This window comes from Artemia sp. Qi Xiang Cuo, chromosome 11 (genome assembly GCF_049724085.1).
Source record: "Artemia sp. Qi Xiang Cuo chromosome 11, ASM4972408v1, whole genome shotgun sequence".
Classification (NCBI taxonomy): Eukaryota; Metazoa; Arthropoda; class Branchiopoda; order Anostraca; family Artemiidae; genus Artemia; species Artemia sp. Qi Xiang Cuo.
In genome coordinates this window covers 62,195,004-62,218,968 of record NC_142804.1, presented here as the reverse complement: position 1 = coordinate 62,218,968, position 23,965 = coordinate 62,195,004, and the positions used below count along the sequence as shown (strand labels likewise).

Below are 23,965 nucleotides of genomic sequence, written 5' to 3'. Positions count from 1 at the left end.
ACTTGGTGGTCATGAAATTTAGTGACAAAGTCTTTACAAGTTTCACTGTCTCTTCTTTCAAAACATGAAACAACAGTGCATCTGCTCGGAACATTGTATTAAATTCTGTTAATAGTCCAAGGATGTATTCCATAAACATCATCATGACTTTCATAATTGGATTCTATAATGCATTAAACACAAGCTCATTTCCATACGTGGGGTCCTCAAATTCCAAATTCCGGAAATGAAGCTACAGGAGTCCCAAAGCTGAAGAATCCGTTTTAAACACGCATGAATTTAGAGCCATCTTGCTTGTCCAGGTGCAAGAATTTTCAGCCAGTCAATGTTACAAAAGTCCTGGAATTCTACAAAAGTGCTGACTCGGTTTGCACTGTTTGCAAAGTGCATTATAAATCGTCCTGCATAGAATTTCCAAAGTTTTTGGAAGCTTTTTACAAGCATAAGATACCACAAGATGGATCTGGTGGTAACTACACTTCATTACAGTAACCTATGGGTACTTTTCCTTTATAAGTGAAGAAATAGAGTGATGGACCCCATCACAACGCTTGCATTATCACTGCAGAAACCAATCCAATTGGTCAGTGGATCTCCATCTTTTTCCGGACCTGCAGAGAATTCCTCAGTTTTGGGAACAGCATTTCCACAGTTCTGTCAGTATATTCAATAAGGTCAATTAAATCATCCTCTGTTTTCAAATTCTGGTTTGAAAAACAAACACATATGGCCAACTGTTTAGCAGTTGCAACATCAGTCGTCTCATCAATTCTGATCGAAAAAGGGTTTTATTTTTCATATACTCCACCAGCATCTCCTTGTAATACACTGGCAGGCCCTGGTGGACTATGTTCGTCACTTTCTGATTACCCAATCTTACTTTAACAGTAACTTTTTGATGTGGCATAATTTTCAAAAATGGGACTAACTTGTCAACCAGCAAAAATGGTAAATTGTTTTCAATAAGAAATGCTGCAATTTTCACCCCTGTATCTTGTACTGGATCATTTGATGCACATCCCAGGAGCTGAGTTACAGGCTTTGGAACTGAATTTGAAGTTTTGAGGTTATTCTTGTTTTTCCCTGACTGGGAATGTTTTCTCAAAGCTGTCTTCCCTTCTTCAAATGAAAATTTGACTGAGCATGCCAAGAACCAAGCCGATTCTTCTTTAGATTTCTTTGTTAACCAGCCAGCCAATTCTTCGTTCTTCCATTCCTTTAAGTATTTTTGTTTATTTTTGTCTAATTTTGACATTTTGTTTCTACAAGAACATCTTTTGCCTAGGTGAGTTTGAACTCCCTTCGCAGGAGTAAAAAACGCTTGGTTTTCGGTAGAAGTGCGAAAACCACGTAGCAAAGATCACAATCAAAGAAAAAGTAGAATCATCTGCTGCTGTGTATACTTGCAAAGCTGAAAATGAAGCTGGCAAGATATCAGCAAATATTACATATCAGACAACCATATCAGCCAACATATCAGACAACATATCAGCAAATATTACAATGAATAGCTCTATATGTGTTCTATCGGTTTATATTTGATTCGGTTGTCAATTTTATGCTGGAATTTCTTATTTGTTTTAGTCAGTCAGAGCTAAACAGCCATTGACTAAGTTTTATTAAAATCCATTATTTATATTACAAAAGAGTCTTTGGACTACATCCGACAATCCACTCACAGATTCTGAAGGGTAATACAGGCCAGTTTTCTTTAATGCTCCGTAGTTATATTTTGATGCTTAGATTCTGGGTAAATTTATGGATCTAAACGAAGATAGTTAGAGCCACTTTATTCGAACAGTTCGTGATAACGAACTATAAATAAGGAGCGACGTGGCTCAATAGTAACTGAAACTCTAAGAAAAACAGCCTTGATAACAGTAGATACATCAAAAGAATCAAAATTTGATGCAAATTCAAAATATGTAAAATTTGTCAAATTTAACGGTACCCAATAAAGTGGGAAACACCTTTGAAAAAGGGGGGAAGCACCCCCAAAACATCAAATGATCTTAATGAAAATCACTCCATCAAATTCAGCATACTAGAGAACCCTACTGTAGAGGTTTCAAGCTCCTATGCACAAGAATTTAGAATTTTGTATTTTTTGCCAGAAGAAAGATCACGGATGTGTGTTTATTTGTTGTTGTTTTTTTCAGGGGTAATCGTATTAGTTTTATTAGTTTTATTTTTTTATTTTATTTTTTTTTTCTCAGGGGCCATCATATTGTAAAAGATCAGTCAGTGATCGTGAAAGATCGGGAGAGGGCTCATTTGATTGGGAATCAAAAGTTCTAGTACCCTTTTTTAAGTGACCAAAAATGTTGGAGGGCAGCTAGCCCCGCTCCCTCGCTCATTTTTTGCCAAAGTCATGCGATCAAAACTTTTAGATTGCCATTTTGTTCAGCATAGTCGAAAAATTTAATGACTATGTCTTTGAGGATGACTTTACACCCCCCCCCCCCACAGTTCCCGGGGGAAGGGCTGGAAATTATGAACTTTGCCCATTGTTTACGTTTAATATTGGTTATTGGGAAGTATGCCGACGTTTTCAGGAGGGATGTTTCAGGCAGCGTGGGGTCGTGAGGAGGTTATGTGGGAGGATCTTTCCATGTAGGAGTTTCCTATTGGGGAAGAGTAATTCCCATGGAGAGGAATCTGAATTTCCAAGTAGTATTTAAAAAAACGATCAGAAATTAAATAAAACAAAAGTTTTTTCAACTGAAAGTAAGGAGCAACATTAAAACTTAAAATGAACAGAATTTATTACTTTAATGGTCAGGTCTCCCCCTCGTCAATACCTTGCTCTGTACGCATTTTTTTAAGTATTTTTAAAAGAGCTATTTATCCTAATTAAACGGCCTTTGTGATTCAGGAGTCATTCTTAAAGAGTTGAGACTAAATTTGCACTTTAGCGTAAAGACCGAGGAATTGACGATGGGGCGACCCCTTTAATATACGTAATAATTCCTGTTCTTTTTAAGTTTTAATGTTGTTCTTTACTTTCAGTTGAAAAAACTAGGTTTTTTTATTTAATAAAGCTAAACGACGACTGATGCTTAAGAGTGGATCACGTGATCTACCTACAGATTAAGATACCCAGGTACATTTTATTTTAGAGGGCGATGAAATTCAGTCTTGGCAAGGGTCGGTTGGCAATTCAAAGATATTGTAACATTGTTATCTGGCAAAATCTGGTATTGGGGAGGAACTGTTTCAAAATTCAACTTACCGGGCACGGTTTTATGCCAATGAATACAGCAAAGGGGTAATTGCCTTCCGTTTCAGGGCAGAAAAAAGGTATTTGACAGAAAGTGTGTGACATGTTGAAGGGTGTAAGCTTGTCCCACCTTCTAAGGGAACTGTAGTAAGATTTGGACTATTTTTTAAGGGAGTACTCGGTACTTTCTGATTTCAGGGGGGGGGGGGGGTATTTGTAAGTGATTTAGGTGCTGCTTCCTGACTTTATTCAATGTTTTAACCCAAAGACAGCAACTCGAATTGGTGTGTATATACATAAATACTTGAAATAAGAAAAAATTTTTGCGCTTAAGTTATTTTGTCTATAGTTTACATTGGGAAATTCGAGAATAAATATTATACGAAATCTATCCGTCAAAGCCTCTTTTTTCTCGTGAATTCCTTTGCATTAGAACAAAAGGTCAAACAAAATTTTAGAAAGTCTAAATTTTATATTCTAGACTAAGAAGGAGTCATAAATTACTGTACAAAGGAGGAACATGCAAAAAAGACAGGGCAAAATACAATATAATTGGGGTTGACGTCAAAATAATACATTTTCAAGCGTCAAAATTTGCTATAGAAAATCACACAGCCTACAGTCACAATTGTTCAAAAAAAAAAAAAATGTGCAACAAACATCCCTTGAAAAGATTTTTGGAACCAAAGTTTGTTCGGAAAGTTTAAAGTCTTTTTCTTAGATTTGGGGAGCAGAATTTGCTCTGAAGGAATTCTTAAAACGAAGAAGTTTTCAAGTAAAAAAGATGTGGTACTTTTTTCAAGGGCTTATAAATAAACTACTTATAACCCTTGAGCTTTTATTCTCGAAGCATTATTCTGTAAAAGTTAAAATTCGGTTAAAAGAGCCCTATTTGAGGGGATGGTAGCTTTCCTCATGTTTAGGTAAACCGTGATTTGACATTAAAAAGAAACAAAATAAAAAAGAAATTTCTTCAAATAAAAGTAGAGAGATATCAGGAAATTAAATAAAAAAAAAAATTATACATGGAATCCCTTATGAAATACAAGTTCCTTGCGACATATGGGATTGAATCAGAGACCCTTCAATTGGAATCTGCAGCTTCATCCATTATGTCATCTCAAGGTAGCATTGACAATAATTCTTCTATAATTTTTTTCACTTACTTTAGACAGTAATAATTATGATGGCTGATGTACTGCTGCTTTTAGTGTAGCTTATATGAGATGTGAGGATTTATTAAGGTGTAAATTTGTAGCTGACAATATAATTTAGCTAGGATGAAAGCTAAAACATAACTTGACATCTTTTTCAATCCCTTTCTAATTCAGTAATTGCTTCTGGAAGAAATTCAATTTTGAGTCTGTAATGAGGCCTTAAAAGGTAAAACATTTCATAGAAACCAAAACTTAAAAAAAAAATCCTAAAAAAAAACCGTTTAGCGAGAAAAGATAGTCATATATAGCCGATTCCTAAATGGTAATTTTTATTTTAAGCAGCCTCATTATCGAAACGTTACTATGGAAACAAATTTGCAGAAATTTTAAAGATTCAGAGACTCCTCAATAATGACGTCATTTTGACTCTGACATCAATTTTTTTTTCTTTCGATTTTGTCCAATGAAATACGAAATTGCAACACACTTTTTTTTACGAAATGAAGATATGAAGTATATCCTTAAATTTCAGAAAGAACTTTTATTATTATTATTATAGTCATTTTGCTCAATGGATACAAGAATAAGAAGGTATTTTCTAAGCTACTTAGAGGAAACGATTGCTCACTGGCATCTATGCCCTGCTTTTGAGTAAAATTTTGTCTTCTGTTCAATTGACTCTCTATGATCTGTTCTATTTCTCTGACCGAGGACCTGATTAATAATATTTTTCAGAACTCCATGATTTTCATGTTTAAAAATTCAGGTTCAAATCACTTCAACAGTCGATAGATTTTTTTGACTTTATTGGAAAAAAAATAAATGAAGTGTTGCTTGTTTCTCAACGCTAAAAGTATTTACCAGTGATTTAACTTGTTAAGGGCCAGACAGATGTAATTTTTGGGCATCGATTTCAGCAGCTTAGTGGGCAAACAATAGGGGTACAAAAACGGTGTCCTTTGGTGATGTTCAAAACTAAATATCATGGATACCAATAATATACTGCAGTTTATCAATAGTTGCTTAATTTACCTCCACTCAGTTCTTTTGATCTTCCTGCTGAAGAGAAGGAACCGATTGAAGATTGAAACACCCCACGAAGAAATTTTTTTTGATGATTACGATGAAATTTGGTGCCGTTTCCTACAGAAACTAGGGCATTAAAAACTACAACATTTTTCAACTACGAAACGCTGCCGTCTTCTTTGCAATTCGTTGCTGATTTGGCAAATCGGTGCCGGAAAAAGCTATGTGTATCCAGTCCTTTAGCATTACTTGTGATAACTCTGGCGTGAAAAAAAGAGAGAGAGATCACTGCTATCCATGCAAAAATGCGATTTTCTTCTTTGTCAAGTTGGAGGTGGGGAGTCAAAATCTCCAGTTTAGAGTGTTCGATAATGATCAATTTAGTGGTGCACTTTTCATTCCAATCTGACGCCATATTTGAGGTGATTCAAGACCGTTCTCAAATTCTAGAAATTTGTTTTTCGCAATAAACTCTGCTAAAAATGTTTTAATTTCATTATAATGTTTTTCTTAAACGTGTTTCAAATTTTTGGTTACTTTTGGGTATAGATCGCTCTTTACTAGATTGCCATTATTGCTACAATCATGATTTTATGCACTTTTCCTTTGTTTGGAAACTGAGGAAAATACAAAGAGAGGATGAATATCTATTAAATATTTCACTTTCCATACCGCTATTTTTATACTGAAAAGTAAAATTATTATTAAAGAAAGAAAATGGTGTGACTAATCTTTATGGATACTTTCTCGTGCTGTTTTTACACAAAATCTAGGTTTCCATGACACAAAGAGCAAATAGTTCAAGTTTAAAGATGCAAAGTGGATTTTCGTTCATACACTAGCAATAAATGAAATAGGAGCATAAATACAATCGAATAATATGTTGTTTTCTTACTGCCATATTCAACAATATCTGACATGAAATGGATTGATTTTCAGAACCACTGGCCAGCACTCTTCCTAATAGAACCCTTCTTGACTTACGATCGTCTGAGGGCCCATGAGCAGGGTTGCCAACTGAACACATTTTACATTAAGAGGACAGATTCCCATGTGCCGGGAAACAACGACATTAAAGGGCAAAAAATACACATTTTAGAAATTTAAATATAGGCCAAGGGCGGGTGGGTTTAGTGACTTAGTGTTTTCGGGATCAATAGAACTAATCAACTCAAAGATATCATCGTCAAAACTAAATCTTTTCTGCATCTGAGCGATAGCCTCTTTAAAAAACTCGTAAGCTGACAAATAAATTTTTTCAGTCTCGGCTTTTAGGTTCTCCTTTTGGTAGTCAGGCTGATCATTTGTATTCACATCACAGGTCAACTTAGCAATTCCTTCTACTGCATCTAATCCGAGGTAAATAGTTTTCAGAGGGAAGTGCTGCAAACCATTTTCAGGATCAACGGTCATTCCCTTTTCTTGAACATACTTGGTGGTCATGAAATTTCGTGACAAAGTCTTTACAAGTTTCACTGTCTCTTCTTTCAAAACATGAAACAGCAGGGCATCTGCTCGGAACATTGTATTAAATTCTGTTAATAGTCCAAGGATGTATTCCATAAACATCATCATGACTTTCATAATTGGATTCTATAATGCATTAAACACAAGCTCATTTCCATACGTGGGGTCCTCAAATTCCAAATTCCGGACATGAAGCTACAGGAGTCCCAAAGCTGAAGAATCCGTTTTAAACACGCATGATTTGAGAGCCATCTTGCTTGTCCAGGTGCAAGAATTTTCAGCCGGTCAATGTTACAAAAGTCCTGGAACTCTCCAAAAGTGCTGACTCGGTTTGCACTGTTTGCAAAATGCATTATAAATTGTCCTGCATAGATCTTCCAAAGTTTCAGTGGAACTCCATCTTTTTCCGGACCTGCAGAGAATTCCTCAGTTTTGAGAACAGTATTTCCACAGTTCTATCGGTATATTCCATAAGGTCGATTACATACACCTCTGTTTCCAAATTCTCGTTTGAAAAACTAACACATATGGCCAACTGTTTAGCAGTTGCAACATCATTCGTCTCATCAATTCTGATCGAAAAAGGTTTTTTTTTTTCAGATACTCTACAAGCATGTCCCTGTAATACACTGACAGGCCCTGGTGGACTGTGTTCGTCACTCTCTGATTACCCAATCTTACTTTATCAGTAACTTTCTTATGTGGCATAATTTTCAGAAATGGGACTAACTTGTCAACCAGCAAAAAGGGTAAATTGTTTTCAATAAGAAATATTGCAATTTCAACCCCTGTATCTTGTACTGGATCATTTGATGCACATCCCAGGAGCTGAGTTACAGGCTTTGGAACTGAATTGAAAGTTTTGAGGTTCTACTTGTTTTTCCCTGACTGCGAATGTTTTCTCAAAGTTATCTCCCCTTCTTCAAATGAAAATTTGACTGAGCATGCCAAGAACCAAGCCGATTCTTCTTTAGATTTCTTTGTTAACTAGCCAGCCAATTCTTCGTTCTTCCATTCTTTTAAATATTTTTTTTTTAATATTTTTTTTTTCTCTCTTTCTTAGTGTCAACAGATGAACCTTTTGTCATTCTTATTTCACATGCTTCATTCGAATCTGACAAGTCTTCTTCTAAATCAATCTTACCACAGACTTAAGAGATGTATCATTAAGAAAGAGAGACTAAAGTGAAAACTTATCAGATTTTAATAAGTCCCACAAAGTCGAAGTGAAATTTGTACTAGGCCACTTGAGTTCAAGATTGGCTTGGAAAAGGTTTGTCAACAGTTGCTGCTCCATCTTTAAATATGAATAAACTCAACAAATACTGTCACTCTCCTTCTAATATGAAAACAAGTAACCCTTTGTTGCATGGACGCTCACAGGGAATGTAATAAATTCTTTGAAGATTTTTTGTTCATTAGCCTAGGGTGAACTCGTCAATACCAGAGCAGATGACAATCAGGGGCTCTTAAGAAAATAGGTACTTTTAGATGGAAACAATCGAGTTTAGTATTTGAAATTTCCACAAAGGACTTGATTTTCTGTTTTTAATCGTTTAAACACCTTCAAGGTTTGTAATTAATTAATTATTTTCAATTCATAAACTAACCACAGGCGTTGGCTTGCACCAAAAAGATAGAAACTAGTACTGTGTGGGTCTAGCTGATTCAGTAAGTTCAAAATGATCCAAAGTTACTACAAATTTAAAGAAATATGACAAAAAACTTTGTCTGCAGTTGCTCTGTAAAACTGAATGCAATGGACGGCTTGAAAAAAAAATCTCTTGCCCTAGTCTTATGTATTTGGTCTTTTTTTTCTTTCTTAGTTTTTCAGTTATAAACTCGAGGCTTATGTTAACCCACATAGCACTCCTCTAATTGGTAATTTCAGGTCCCAATTTATACCAGCACTTGAACTGAATTGAACAGATGACAATCTTAATAATTGATAAGCATCTTAATCAAAAGTAGCTGTTTGAGGGTTAATTCTCATTTCAATTTTACTTTTAAATTTTAATTATGCATAGCTTTACCAACAAAAATAAGTAATATTTAACCAATTAAATAAACACTTAAAAATAATCATTTTCACTTTGGTCATCTACAAAATATAACTGGAGAGTAATTCATCAATTCATACATAATAAAACAAAGTCCTTTGCGGAAATTTTAAATACTAAACTCAATTGTTTTCATCTAAAAGTAACTATTTTCTTAAGAACCCCTGATTGCCATCTGTTCCGGTACTGACGAGTTCACCCTAGGCTAATCCTAAATAAACAAAAATCTTCACAGAATTTATTACATTCCCTGTGAGCGTTCAGGCAACACAGGGTTACTTATTTTTGATATTAGAAGGAGAATGACAATGTGTGTTGAGTTTATTCATTTTTTTTTCTCTTTGCTGCTTTCTTTTTCGTGAAACTTTTTTGTTCTGTTCCTTTCTTTTTATAACATAAATTATGATCAATAGTAGTGTTAATTAAGCTTCTGGTAAGAGAGAGAAACAGAAATATAAACAAAAATATTTAAAAGAATGGAAGAACAAAGAATTTGATGGCTGGTTAACAAAGAAATCTAAAGAAAAATCGGCTTGGTGCTTGGCATGCTAAGTCAAACTTTCATTAGAAGAAGGGAAGATAGATTTGAGAAAACATTCCCAGTCGGAGAAACACAAGAAGAACCTCAAAGCTTCCATTTCAGTTCCAAAGCCTGTAACTCAGCTCCTGGGTTGTGCATCAAATGATCCAGTACAAGATACAGGGGTGAAAATTGCAGCATTTCTTATTGAAAGCAATTTACCATTTTTGCTGGTTGACAAGTTAGTCTCATTCCTGAAAAATATGCCACATAAAAATGTTACTGATAAGGTAAAATTGGGTAATCAGAAAGTGACGAAAATAGTCCATCAGGGCCTGTCAGTGTATTTCAAGGATAAGCTGGTGGAGTATCTGAAAAAAAAGCCTTTTTCGATCAGAATTGACGAGACGACTGATGTTGCAACTGCTAAACAGTGGGCCATCTGTGTTAGTTTTTCAAACGAGAATTTGGAAACAGAGGTGGATTTAATTGACCTTATGGAGTGCTCTGACTGAACTGCGGAAATGTTGTTCTCAAAACTGAGGAATTCTCTGCAGGTCTTGGAAAAAGATGAAGTTCCACTGACCAATTGGATTAGTTTCTGCAGTGATACTGCAAGCAGTATGATGGGGGGCCATCTCTCTGTTTCTTCACTTATAAAGGAAAAATACCTATAGGTTACTGACGTGAAGTAAAGTTACCATCAGATCCATCTTGTGGCATCTTATGCTGGTAAAAGGCTTCCAAAAACTTATGAAGATTTATGCAGGACGATTTGCAATCATTTTGCAAACATTGCAAAACAAGTCAGCACTTTTGAAGAGTTCCAGGACTTTTGTTACGTGGACCGGCTGAAAATTCTTGCACCTGGACAAACAAGATGGCTCTCAGTTCATGCATGTTTAAAACGGATTCTTCACCTTTGGGAACTCTTGAAGCTTCATTTTATGAATTTGGAATTTGAGGACCCCACGTATGGAAATGAGCTTGTGTTTAATGCATTACAGAATCTACTTATGAAAGTCATGATGATGTTTGTGGAGTACATCCTTGGACTATTAACAGAGTTTAATACAATGTTCCAAGTAGATGCCCCACTGTTTTATGTTTTGAAAGAAGAGACAGTGAAACTTGTAAAGACTTTGTCACTAAATTTCATGACCACCAAGTATGTTCAAGAAAAGAGAATGACTGTTGATCCTGAAAATGGTTTGCAGCACTTCCCTCTGAAAAGTATTTACCTCGGCTTAGATGCAGCAGAAGAATTTGCGAAGTTGACCAGTGATGTGAAAACTAATGATCAGCCTGACGACCAAAAGGAGGAGCTCAAAGCTGAGACTATTAAAATTTATATGTCAGCTCGCGAGTTTTATAAAGAGGCTATCGTTCAGTTACAGAAAAGAGGTGAATAGTTCTATTGGTCCCGAAAACACTAAGTCACTAGACCCACCAACCCTTGTTCCATATTTAAGACGCTACTCATTGCCAGGATGATCGAGAAGTGTCATTACAAAAAGTGGTGGGAACATTCTGATAGTGTCAATGATGATGAAACAGAAATCGGCTTTGAGTGCTAGGGACTACCGTGGAAACAAACGGTTTCCAAACTTAGCAAAGTTTGTACAATACTTGTTCTCCTTGCCATTTTTGAACGTCACTTCAGAAAGCCTGTTCAGCTTACTCAAGGAAGTAAAGACAGACAGAAGGAATTGTTTGGCAGCGATAACTATGGCTTCCACGATTCAGATGAAACTTGGCATAAAACGAGCCGGAGTTACAGCAGACACACTGATGGTTGACCCCTCAGAAAGAGGCTAACAGGAGTAATAGCGTCTGCCAGCACGGCTGAGTTACAGCAGGATCAGAGTGGAATGCTCACATAAAAAGCCATGTGATAGAAACAGATTATGAATGTAGTGCGGCATATGTATTTGAAAGTTTTGCTAGTTTTTATACTTTTTTTCACTTATATGAATATTAATGAGCTGTGACTTGGCGTTCCGTAATTCGTCCAGATTCTCTGTCGCCGTTCTGAACTTAGCCGGCTGTCGAGTGGAGCCTGAAAGGGTGAGAAAAAATAGGGATCGATGAAGAATAATATCTAAATTAAACAGCTTTAGAAACTGAATGAAATATGACTGCATTTAGTTTCAAAATTAAATGCATTTCATTATTTTTTCAAGCTTCTAGCTGCTTCCCTATGTCACGTTTGACAAATTTGATTGACAAAATCTTATTTTTCCTTCCGGAATCGCAGCTGGCTCCATTAGATATGCGGTCTGAACTTTTGGAATGTGGTACTGTATTCGTAAATCGCTCGAACACATCCGAAAACTTAATACAAAATAAAAACATTCTTACTGAGAATTCTACCAAATCCTAAGAGCCATCTCCCGATTTTCTCCCAAAAATCGTCAAGGTTTTACAGATTTTTTGAAAAGAAAAGTTGAAACACTGATCAGCAATCAAAATTCTATTGTTTAAAGTAATTGAATGAAGTTATAGAAGAATTACTATCCCTGATACCTTGCAATAACGTTTGGATGGAGCTGCTCATCCTGATCGAAGGTTGGCTGGTTTGATCCCACCTATCATTCAGTTTTCTTAAATGGATATTTGGCGTCCTTTAGGATAAACACGGCTAAATTACCTTGTATTATATTATAAAATCCAATCTATTTCTTCAAAAGAGGACATTGGATATTTTTTTTTCTGTTCTACGGAAAAAATTTCACATATGTCAAATTTTTTTTTGGAAAGACATGAATAAAAAAGTATTGAGCCATATTTTTGTCTAGTCGCCGTAAGTTTGGTTTCAGCTGATATCCACTTCTTTCATATTGTTCAAAAAAAATTAATGGTAATTTCCATGGGTATGTCTTCTGTCTGGAAATTCAGTGCCGCCATTTGAACCCCAGGACTCCAAAAGTCATGAGGTATGAATATTGATGAAAATATTCAGCGTCCTTTAGGATAGGCACGGTTCAATTGCCTTGTATTATAAATTATAAAATCCAATCTATTTCTTTAAAAGAGGACAGGCGATAAATTTTTTCTGTTCTACAGAATCCGGATAAGAAGTGAACGTAACAAGTTACATGTAGTTTACAAGTGCTGAAATCTCAGAATCGTCAATTTTTTTTTTTTTTACTATTATCTTTCGTTTGAGTGCTTAAGGTGAGGGTAAAAGTTCCCCAAGTTCAGGTGGATAATGAGTAATTAGTCCTTAAATTTATAAATTATTATAAAAATTTATGAATTATTCTTAGTATTCAATTTTTTTGTCTGCTGATCAGAGAAGAACGAATTATGGTTCTCTGAAGAACGATTTAAAACTGGTAAAAAATATATATATATATATATATTTTCCACATATAGTTCTCTAACGAATATTCGTAAACGTTAGCTTTAGATGACCTCTAGATTCTCAACCATTTGTTTGTAAGCCCAATTATAATTTTAACCTATGATTACAACATAATTCGTCATCTTGTACGCAAAGATGCAGTTTTAGTCAATAAAGTAATTTTATTTTAAATATTGTGTTTTGTTAATGTAAAAAGCGAGTAAATTTAGAAATTTCCTTTAATATGGGCCATTAAACAGCTCTCTATGGTCCTCCAGTGTCCCTCTAGCGGAGAAGAAGGAAAAACTAGAAAAAAGAAGACACGTGAGTCCTTCCCATGTAAAAAAGGGATTTTCCTTGTTCAAGCCAGGGGACAGTAAGCTTCATAAATAAGGTATTTGGCCATGACGATAACATTGAGTGAGCTTTTTATTTCGATCCTATTTAGTGTCAAAATAATTAGTTCCTCATTATTAAAATTGAATTTATAATCTTCTTCTCCATGCACTTTCCTTTTTCTGAAAATAATACTTTTCATAATTCAACTTGAATTTTTCATCTCCAAATATCCCGCTATCAGATTCAGCAGTTTTTGCAAATCTTGCGGTGTGTTAGCAACCAATGCGGTATTATCCGCGAACAATATTAAGGATTATTTTTTTGGACGCCAAACTAACTGTAAGAGCCCTCTTTTCTGTAAAATATCAAAAACATCATTTATAAAAAATATTAAAATACTTAGGAGATAGAGTGCTCCTCTGTTTAACACCTAGCTTAATCCTCAATAGCCTAGAAATGCTATTCCCAATAGATACTCACTATTATTTTTTTATCTCCAAATTTCTTACTATCAGATTCAGCAGTTTCTGCAAATCTTGCGGTGTGTTAGCAACCAATGCGGTATTATCCGCAAACAATAGTAGGGATTATTTTTTGGACGCCAAACTAACTGTAAGGGCCCTCTTTCCTGTAAAATATCAAAAACATCACTTATAAAAATACTAAAATACTCAGGAGATAGAGTGCTCCTCTGTTTAACGCCTAGCTTAATCCTTAACAGCCTAGAAACGTTATCCCCAAATTATAGTATACCACCCACGTAAAAATGGATACTCACTATCCGTCTCACAACTAAGTAGGGGAGGCTTATTTTTCACCGGATATCTTTCAATAGCTCTATCCATACTGTCAAACACCTTGTGGAGGTTGAGAAATCCCATATAAAGACAAACCTTTCCTTTCCCGTATTTTTAAATTAAAGCTTTTAAAATGAATTTGCTGTATGATGTCCCTGAAACCTCCTTGTTTCTGGCTGAAAGCTCCTTGAAACCTCCTTGTTCCCTGAAACCAGTCCTGAAACCTCCTTGTTTCTGGTATATAATATTATTATTATTTAGCCAATTACCTAGCCTCGTATCTAATACTTTTTCCATTACCTGACTTAAGGCAAGAACCAGCGCTATTAAACGACATTTCTTGGGTGTCTTCCGGGCTCCTTTCTTAGAAAAAGGTATAGTCATTTCTTCCATTCGCTGGAGCATAGATCAGAAGCTAACACCTTATTACACAGAAAAACTATTATGGGCATAAAAAATGACAAGAGATTTCTTAAATACCTCTATAGGAATATCATCAACCCTTGTAGCAGAACCTTCTTTTAGATTACCAAATACCAACTTAATCTCCTCATAATTCACTTCCCCCATTAATTCATAATCATGTTTCTTCATTGGATACAGAACACAGAACCCCTCCTGAGTTCTGTACCCTTGCATTTCTAAGCATTCTCCTTCCAAACTTCCCAGGCCATGAATCTGCAACTGGAGCAGCCTGGGTATTCCTTTTTCCCTTTCTATTCTCATCCCTAAATTTCGCAATATTTTTTTTTTTTTTTGACCAAATTTATAAACAATATCCAATCTTTCCTTGTTATCAAAATCTTTTTTTCTTTTTATTAGTTTTTATATTCTCTTCTTTCATCTTTGTATTCAGCCAATCTCAAACTTCGGTTTTCCGTGCTTTCACATTTTTTTTGCGCCCCTCGGCCTCTGCGCCCTATAAAAGTAACCAGAAGGGATGTTCCCTCTGCCCTATTTCAAAGTTAATTTTTTTCAGAAGTAATCTTAAATCATGAGGCTGAAAAAAAAGAAGAAAAAAAAGTTCAATATGTCTTCTGAATTTTGAAACTCAAAATTCAAATGTTATTTTCAAAGGAAATAATAATTTTTCCAAGCTATATTTAATATGTCCAACTTCTATTTTTTTAATTCATTTAACATCAAAAACGGAGTAGTAATTATAATTTCAAAAACCTCTTTTTTTATAGGTTACCTCAACATTACACCAATAACGGTTATTGAAACCGTACACTACTAGAAAAACCTCCCTAAAATTTTAGAAGAAGCAGAAAAAATATTAGAGAAAAATCACTCCCCCTAAACTCATGCTCTGCCTTTAGAGATTTTTTCACTACTATTACCAAAAAGGGTAAATATAAGGCAAACTAGTTATGCAGAAGCTTGTTTACAGTCATAGAACAATATCAATGGCAGTACATGCCGTCCTAATAACAAAATAATATTAGTACCAATTATTATTGAATTTCTAGCGCGGGAAATAAAAAAAAAAACTGAAAAAAAAATGTAAAAAAAATGTAAAAAATAAAAAAAAACCTGAGAAATCCCTGTCGGTCAGAGTTTCGTTTTTACAGTTTACTAATACGTAAATATATTTGAAGTTGGAGCGCTCTAGTAAATATTTACTTGCATATGGAGGTTTACCTCATACATTTCGGCCAATTGGAGGCAAGCAATACATTTCGGCTAATTGGAGGCAAGCAATAACTGAGACGGAAAAAATAGGCCTTAGACAATCAGAGGCAACGCTATAGCCTTGCCTATAGTAAAGGCCATACAGCTCCAATGTTCTATTATTTATTTATTTTTTTTCCAGGGGCACTTCATACAGAAGGGGCCGCCATATAAACTTCAAAGGGGGCTCATTCGATTAGAAATAGAGAGTTCTAGTGCCGTTTTTAATAGTCAAAAATGATTGGAGTGCAACTAGCCCCCCTCCCCCACGCCCATCATTCCCCCAAACACATCCAATCAAAATATTGAGATAGTCATTTTGTTCAGCGTAGTTGATTTCCAGATAGAAAATATGTTTCTGAGGAGGACACTCCCTCAAAGCCCTCCAGGCAAGAGTTGTAGGCTATGCCCTGGGGGCAAATAAGGTTTTTTATAGAAGGTTTGGTCGTAAACTCTTCAAAAAACGCTCATTCGATTGGAAATTAAAAGGGCTAGTGCCCTTTCTAATAGTCGAAAGGGATTGGAGGGCCACTAGCCCCCCCCCCCACGTCCATCATTTTCCCAAACACATCTGCTCAACGTTTAGAGATAGCCGTTCTGTTGATTATATTTTATTTCCAAATATAAAATATATTTCCGAGGAGGAAACTCCCTCACAACCCTTAGGGCAAAGGTTTTAAGTTGTGGCTTGGAGGTATGTAAGGTTTTTTTTATAGGAGGTGGTGTTGCAGAAACTTAAAAAAAGGCTCATTCGATTGGGAATTCAAAGGGCTAGTGCCCTTTTTAATAGTCGAGAGTGACTGGGGGACAAATAGCCCCCCCACGCCCATCATTCCCCCAAACACATCCAATCAAAATTTTGAGATAGCTATTTTGTTCAGCGTAGTTGATTTTCCGATAGAAAATATGTTCTTGAGGAGTACACTCCCCCACAACCCTCAAGGCAAGGGTCTTAAGTTATGCCCTGGGGACATATAAGGTTTGTCAAGAAGGTAGTGTCGTAAAAATATCGAATAGGGCTAATTTAATGAGTGATTGTCCTCGATTCCGCCATTTTAAGAATTTGAGACTGATTGGGGGATACCAAGCCTCCCTGTAACGTCCGCCTTTTTTCCCAACTTATACAGTCAAAATGTTTAGATAGTAAGTTTGTTTAAAGAAGTTTTAAGTTCTGGAAATTAGGTATTTGAGGATGACAAGTCCCCCACAGCCCTCAGGGCAAGGGTTGTAATTTAAGGATTATCCGAATCCTTCCCATTATTTCTTATGGAAGGGATGCTCGTATAAACTTTAGAGAGGGCTCATTTGATTGGAAATTGAAAGTTCTTGTCCACCTTTTAAGAGTCAAAAGAGATTGGAGGGCAACTAGCCCCCCCCCCCCCTCCTCCACGCCCTAAAAGCATCAGATAAAAATTTTGAGATAGACATTTTGTTAAAATAGTTCAAAGTTCCGATAACAAAAAACTCCGGTGTCGACACAGCCCACCAGGGCCCGGGGGTAGGCGTTGTAAGTTATGCCCTGGGGGCATATAAACAATCAAACAATCATCAAATAAACAATCAATGAAAACAAACATACAATAGATATTAATGTAAATTAATAAATAAATTTAGTTTTTTGAATTCATTTTCTTATGTTACTAAGTTTTAGACAATAGAAAACTAAAGGTCATAAAGGCAATAATGTTTCGATGTGTTATTGTTTTTTTGGTTGTGCAATAAGATTAGTGAAACAGGGCAACCACGGAAAGGTTGTGCACAGCCAGCCCCATCTACCTACTCCTTAATATTAATCCTGACACCCTAAAGACCTCCCATCTGTAGCGCCAAAGGGAGGATAGCTTTATATAGTGCTTTTTCATTGTTATCTCTTTCGTAAACTTGTTTTAGTTTTTTTAATTAATTTTTTTCTGTTACTAAGTTTTAGACAATAGAAAACAAAAGGTCAAAAAGACCATAAGGCTTTAATGTTTTATTGGGTCTTTTTCCAAAATCTCCTCATTTTTTTGTGTACAGCCAGCCCTGCCTGAAATTTGTAATTCAATGAACCCCTTTCCAAAGTTTATGCGACCACCTCTTCCACATAAAGTGCCCCTGGAAAATTAAATAAGTATTAATTCATTGAACCCTTATGGCTGTTTACTTAAGTATCGCTATAGCATTACTTCTAACCTAAAAAGTTGAGCAGAAATTTCAGCTTCCATTTTTATGAGTATCCGAAATTATCTGAGGGAAATATGTTTGGGGGAGCATATTCCACGGCTGGGAAATTTCTGCTGGGTGGAATTTAACGCGGGGGAATTATCAGGATCAAAAGAAAATTTTCGTGGAGGGGGGAGGAATTTCCCAGGGGTGGGTTTTTCAAATGTGAATTATTCAGGGAGGGGATGACTAAACCCATTACGATAATATTCTAAATTTCACATCTGAAATTAACGGGAATAAAGAATCAACGGAAATGTCAGAGATAGCACTTCAGGTTCCTTTAGACGATTTTGTTCGTGTCTTATCAAAAAAGACATTTTCAAAAGACAGATTATTTTCATTTGTATTACTTTCGCTGTGGCTACTCAATTATGCATATGCGGGGGGAGACTTCCCCCACCACTGTCTACGCTAAGGTCTCAGTTTTTATCTCAAGGCATAAGAATGAACGAAATGTGATAAAAGTATAACTCAAAATAACATATATAGAATAATATATGCACATAAAACGGAACAATTAATCAAAATTGCATATTATGAGTTGAGGCTCACCCAAATGATGGGCCAGGGGGCTCACCATTCCACAATCTATGAAATCAATCCTGCAATAACTGAAAATATAAAGTATTTTTGCGTATTTTAACGTCTTCCACAACTTAAATGGTCCAACATTCTACAGCCCAATGAGTCTGTCTAATCTCCAAAATCGGGAACCGAGGAGATAAGTGAAGTTCCGCCCCGTATTGGATGAGTCTCCAACCTCACCCTCCTCCTCTCCTACTGTCTATGCTAAAGTTTTCTTCTTTATGCCAACTACGCCGCCCCAACCCCAAAGACTTTAATAATGTAAAGTTTTGTATGGGAAGAACACATAGTAAATCTTTTATAATTATCCAATTATAAGATGAAAATACATACTCTGTGATAGATGCAAAATTGCTTTGGCACACAAAATCCTATTAAGGTCAATTCCAAACAGTCATGATCCCTTTTTGTAAGCAAGTGAAATGGTCTAAACATCCTTATTGGAGCTATTTTTTCAATCAATTTATTGTTGTCAATCGCTGTACACAAGTTATGCAAGCTGTCTATTGTTCATATATAAGGTTTTTATCAAAGAGGTAATTGTATAGACTTTGAATAAAACCTCATTCGATTTAAAATGAAAGTTCTAGATCCGTTTTTTAAAGTCAAGAATAATCGGACAGCAAGCAACCCCCCCCCATGCCATAAAACTTTGAACTTTTTGCAATCAAAAACGAAAAAAAAAATTAATTAAAAAAAACTTTCCGAAAAAGAAGTTTTTCAAAGAAAAGTAAAAACCATTTTAAACTTAAGCTCAGGAGATACAAGTACCTGTTAAAATTCAAACTCAGAAGTAAGTAAAACATATCTGTTAAAAATCGCCTCACTGCAGAACCCTAAAACCCACTGCATCATTGGTGCTTTACTGAAAACGAATTAATTACAAATGTTTTCTTTTGTACTTAATATTTAAAATGAATATCAAAATTAAAGTAAAATTTTGAACTGATGAGCTTTCAGCAATTAATATCATTTTACATCAAACATTCAGTTTAATTTATTAGTTCTTTCCAAGATTGGTCAAGACAAATATAGCTTCACTACAAACAAAATTTGGATACTGCCCCCTTCTTTTAACTGTAAAAACCTAAAGCCTTCTGCGTCATTGGCACTTCGCTGAAAACGAATTACTTGTATATTACAAATTTATTCTTTTCCAGTTCTTACAGCATTGAAAATGAAAATAAAAATTACAGTGAAAAACAATCTTGAACTGATAGATCTTTCAAAAATTAATATCATTATATATATAATATTCAATTTGATTTTGTTTATACTTTCCAAGACTGTTCAAGACTCGTATAGTTTTCAGCAAAGCGCCAATGATACATTAGGTTTTATGCTTCTGCAGTGAAGCAATACCCAAACTCTTGTTTGTAGTTATTTTTATTCGATTTAAGTTTGATTTGCATTTGCAATATAAGTCTGCCTCGTTTTAAGATGTATTTATTCATTTACATTAATATATATTGTATGTTTGTTTACATTGACTGTTTATTTAATTTCTGTTTGTTTTAAGTTTCATTTATACTTTAATAGCAAAATTTTTTTTTTCGTTTTAAGCTTGATTTTCATATTCAATCTAAGCATTACTCGCTTTAAGATCTATTTATTCATTTATATTATTACTTGTTGTATGTTTTTTTGCTATGTTTGTTTATTTAATTTCCGTTCGTTTTGGGTTTCATTTATTCTTTAATAGTAATTTCTAGTCGTTTTTAGTTTGAGTTTTAAAAGATATTTTTATATCCTGAGCTCAAGTTTAAAATGGCCTTTACTTTTCTTTGAAAAACTTATTTTTTGGAAAGTTTTTTTTTTAATTAATCAAAAGTTATAAGCATGAGAAAGTTTGCCATATTTTTGGAAAAAAGGCGGAACACCCCCTAAAAGTCCTAGAATCTTAATGAAAATCACACCATCAGATTCAGCGTATCAGAGAACTTTTACGAACCTCATAAAATTGGTATTTTACCCATTTTATGTATTTTACGCCCGGTATTTTACGTATTTTACCGGTATCTTATGTATTTTACTAACATATTTTTCGACGCCTTGTAATTTTCACAGCAAAAAAGCGAAAAAAATACTGTCAGAAAAAGATTGAATTTGATCTTGTTTTGTTTATAGCTGTGCTTTCAGATTTAAAAGGTGGTCTCTCTGACTTAGGTCTCTTGTTATCAGAATATCTCAAGAACCAATGACAAGCCTGACCTTCCCCCATATTCATCACTACCAACATCAGCATTTACCTATGACGCAGTTTTAGCTAGAAACATCTGAGCGTGACTTAGTTCATACTTGTTAAAGTGGCTGAAATTCCCAATCTATTGATTTTTTAAAATATAACTAGTATCTGAAGAAAATGGGGTGGCTGAAGTTACCTATTATATTTTTTAGGGTGCAAACACTGTATCTGCACGAAACTCTCTAAACTGCAGTTTGGAAACAGTGTATATACAGAAAAAGTTCCTTTTCTCCAGGATCTGGTCAAACTTTTGCAAAACAAATAGCTCCACCGGACTCAGCTTAAAGAATTCTTCGGGAAGTAGTATTCATATACTACATATACTAGCAAGTAGTATTTCCTAACACGGCAAGTCCGGCCTTCACGCAAAATTATCAAGTCTCTCCTGTAAAATCTTGAAAAGTTCAGCACTGTTTTGGGATTGGATAGCTGAAATGTTCTACCTGCCTTTGGTATCATCTTGATAAGAGCGTCGATGAAGGTAGCATGCTAGTAGAAGGTTTAACTCCAAAGAAAGAATAGCAGCAGATACTCACTCTACGAAGAAACTCATTGGTTAGAAAACCTTACGTCATATTACAATTTTTTCTATTAGCATGACAACCAAATTTGCGTCAAGAAATTCGGGAATAATAACATAATACGAACCCCTTCCGTCAAAACCTACTGTTTCTCACCTTAATTTTCCTGATGTTAATTCCTTTGCGTAGAACATAAGATTGAAAGTCTAAATTTTCTATTTTCGACTAAGAAGGAAACACAAACATTACTACGAAGGAGGAACATACACAAAAGACAAACATCTCAGGAAAAAATACAAAAAATTAGGATTCGCTTAAATAAAATCGTAAGGCATAAAGTCACAAAAAAACAAAAACAAAAAAAAAACTGAAAATTTACAAAGATTCTTTGAAGAGATTTTGAGAAGCAAAATTTGCTCAATATTTTTATAAAGTATGAAAAAATTTTCATGGAAAAAGGATCATATTATTTTACAAAAGAGGTTAAATTATAAATTGAAGAAGAAGATTTTTATTTTAGAAAAACATTGTAAATGACATTTTTTTTTTTTTTTTTTTAAGAATCTAAGTCGAATAGATCGACTATAACAACACTCGTAAAATAAAGCAAAGGAACAACTTAATTTAGGTGGCCACGCAGGAATATTATTCGAGGAGCCAATATCTAAAATCAAATTGTATTTTATAATTTGAATAAGAGGTGCACGGAAACTTGGGATTACGAGGGGTACCCTCCCCCATGCGTATGCCCCTGATTCAGTCCTATATTTGGATTTTCTCCTTCCTTCTGCTTTTATTTTATTTTTTCTCATCAGGATTTTCCCTTGGTTTTTTACTTTCTTGAATCCAGCTTTTATTAAATTTTTTACCCATTTTTCTCTTGCATGAGGGCAAAGTCCTATTCTATAGCTATTATTTTTTTTTCAAGGGTCAATTTTCATATATAAGTTACCGCACATTATTCGAAATAGAGTAAAATGCACTCAATCCTTTGTGAATTTGCACATCTGGTTACATAAAATTTAGCCCAATTTGTTGAAATCGTATCCCTGAAGTTATCCAACTAAATTGACTGAACTTCAAACTGATTCACTGAAATGCAATGATCGAAGTTTAATTATCTATTCTCGTCAGTAAACACGTCTTTTTCAAAGGGTTAGCATCTTGACAGGAAGCTTCATTTATGAAACTCACGAACACATAGATGGCAGCTCCAGGAGCCCTCAGGTGGTTCAGATAGGGGAGGTTTCAAACAGTACATATGGTAACCACGATCGCAGTCATCACAAAACAAGAGCTGTTCCTAGAAAAATGGCTGTTAAACTTGTGTCGTAAACAGGCAAAAATAAAACAAAATCTGTTTACAACATATGTATAATCGTTCCCTTTACAGAACTCAACACATATAAGATAAACACATATAAGATAAGACTCAAGGAGTTCCTGAAAATCACTTTTCGAAGAGCTTAATGCCCGTGCCACATTATAGTCACACTTGTCGATAAAATCAAAATTACGCACGACTACAGCGCCAATTACGTTCGCCGTTCATAATTTCTCGAGTTGAACATAGTTCAACTTTCAAGCATAAATTTCTTGACTGAGCAATCAAAGTCAAGGTTTAAGGGACAGCTTAAAACTAGAAAAGATGGAAACTTAGAACAGTGGTTTTCTATCTGGGAGAGAATCTGAGAAAAATTAAGAAGACTTAGTGTTAGTAGAGAACAGTTGGACACAAATTACTGTTTGTGCAAACTCATTAAACTAATTTCTGGCAATTTTAATTTTTCGCTTTTTAAATACAAGTGTGATGCTAAAATCAAAAAAATTGCGTTGTCATTCATGAAACTACAGCGCCAATTACGTTCACCGTTCGTAATTTTTCGAGTTGAACATTGTTCAACTTTCAAACATAAATTGCTTGACTGACCAATCAGAGTCAAGGTTTAAGGCATAACTTATAACTAGAAAAAATGGAAACTTAGAGCAGTGGTTTTTCTATCTGGGAGAGAATCTGAGAAAAATTGAGAAGACTTAGTATTAGTAGAGAACAGTTGGACACAAATTACTGTTTGTGCAAAGTCGTTAAACTAATTTCTCGCAATTTTAATTTTTCGCTTTTTAAATACAAGTGTGATGCTAAAATCAACAAAATTGCCTTGTCATTCATGAAACTACAGCGCCAATTACGTTCACCGTTCGTAATTTCTCGAGTTGAACATTGTTCAACTTTCAAACATAAATTGCTTGACCGACCAATCAGAGTCAAGGTTTAAGGCATAGCTTAAAACTAGAAAAGATGGAAACTTAGAACAGTGGTTTTTCTATCTGGGAGAGAATCTGAGAAAAATTAAGAAGACTTAGTGTTAGTAGAGAACAGTTGGACACAAATTACTGTTTGTGCAAACTCATTAAACTAAATTTCTGGCAATTTTAATTTTTCGCTTTTTAAATACAAGTGTGATGCTAAAATCAAGAAAATTGCCTTGTCATTCATGAAACTACAGCGCCAATTACGTTCACCGTTTGTAATTTCTCGAGTTGAACATTGTTCAACTTTCAAACATAAATTGCTTGACTGACCAATCAGAGTCAAGGTTTAAGGCATAGCTTAAAACTAGAAAAGATGGAAACTTAGAACAGTGGTTTTTCTATCTGGCAGAGAATCTGAGAAAAATTAAGAAGACTTAGCATTAGTAGAGAACAGTTGGACACAAATTACTGTTGGTGAAAACTCATTAAACTAATTTCTGGCAATTTTAATTTTTTGCTTTTTAAATACAAGTGTGACGCTAAAATCAAG

General features: G+C 34.9%; 1 protein-coding gene across 4 annotated transcripts in view; it reads right to left on the bottom strand.

The window, feature by feature from the left end:
- Nucleotides 1-21,401: 21,401 nt before the first annotated feature.
- d4 (double PHD fingers d4) overlaps nt 21,402-23,965 on the bottom strand; it is a 51,382-nt gene continuing 48,818 nt past the window's right edge. Inside the window, exon 11 of one of the 4 annotated variants that reach the window (XM_089096935.1) lies at nt 21,402-22,459. In XM_089096935.1, the coding sequence (XP_088953061.1) occupies nt 22,340-22,459 (120 nt within the window). In that variant the 3' untranslated portion in view covers nt 21,402-22,339. Of the gene's footprint in view, nt 22,466-23,965 lie in introns of all 4 variants that reach the window. The other 3 variants (XM_089096933.1, XM_089096936.1, XM_089096937.1) reach the window with 3 other exon arrangements.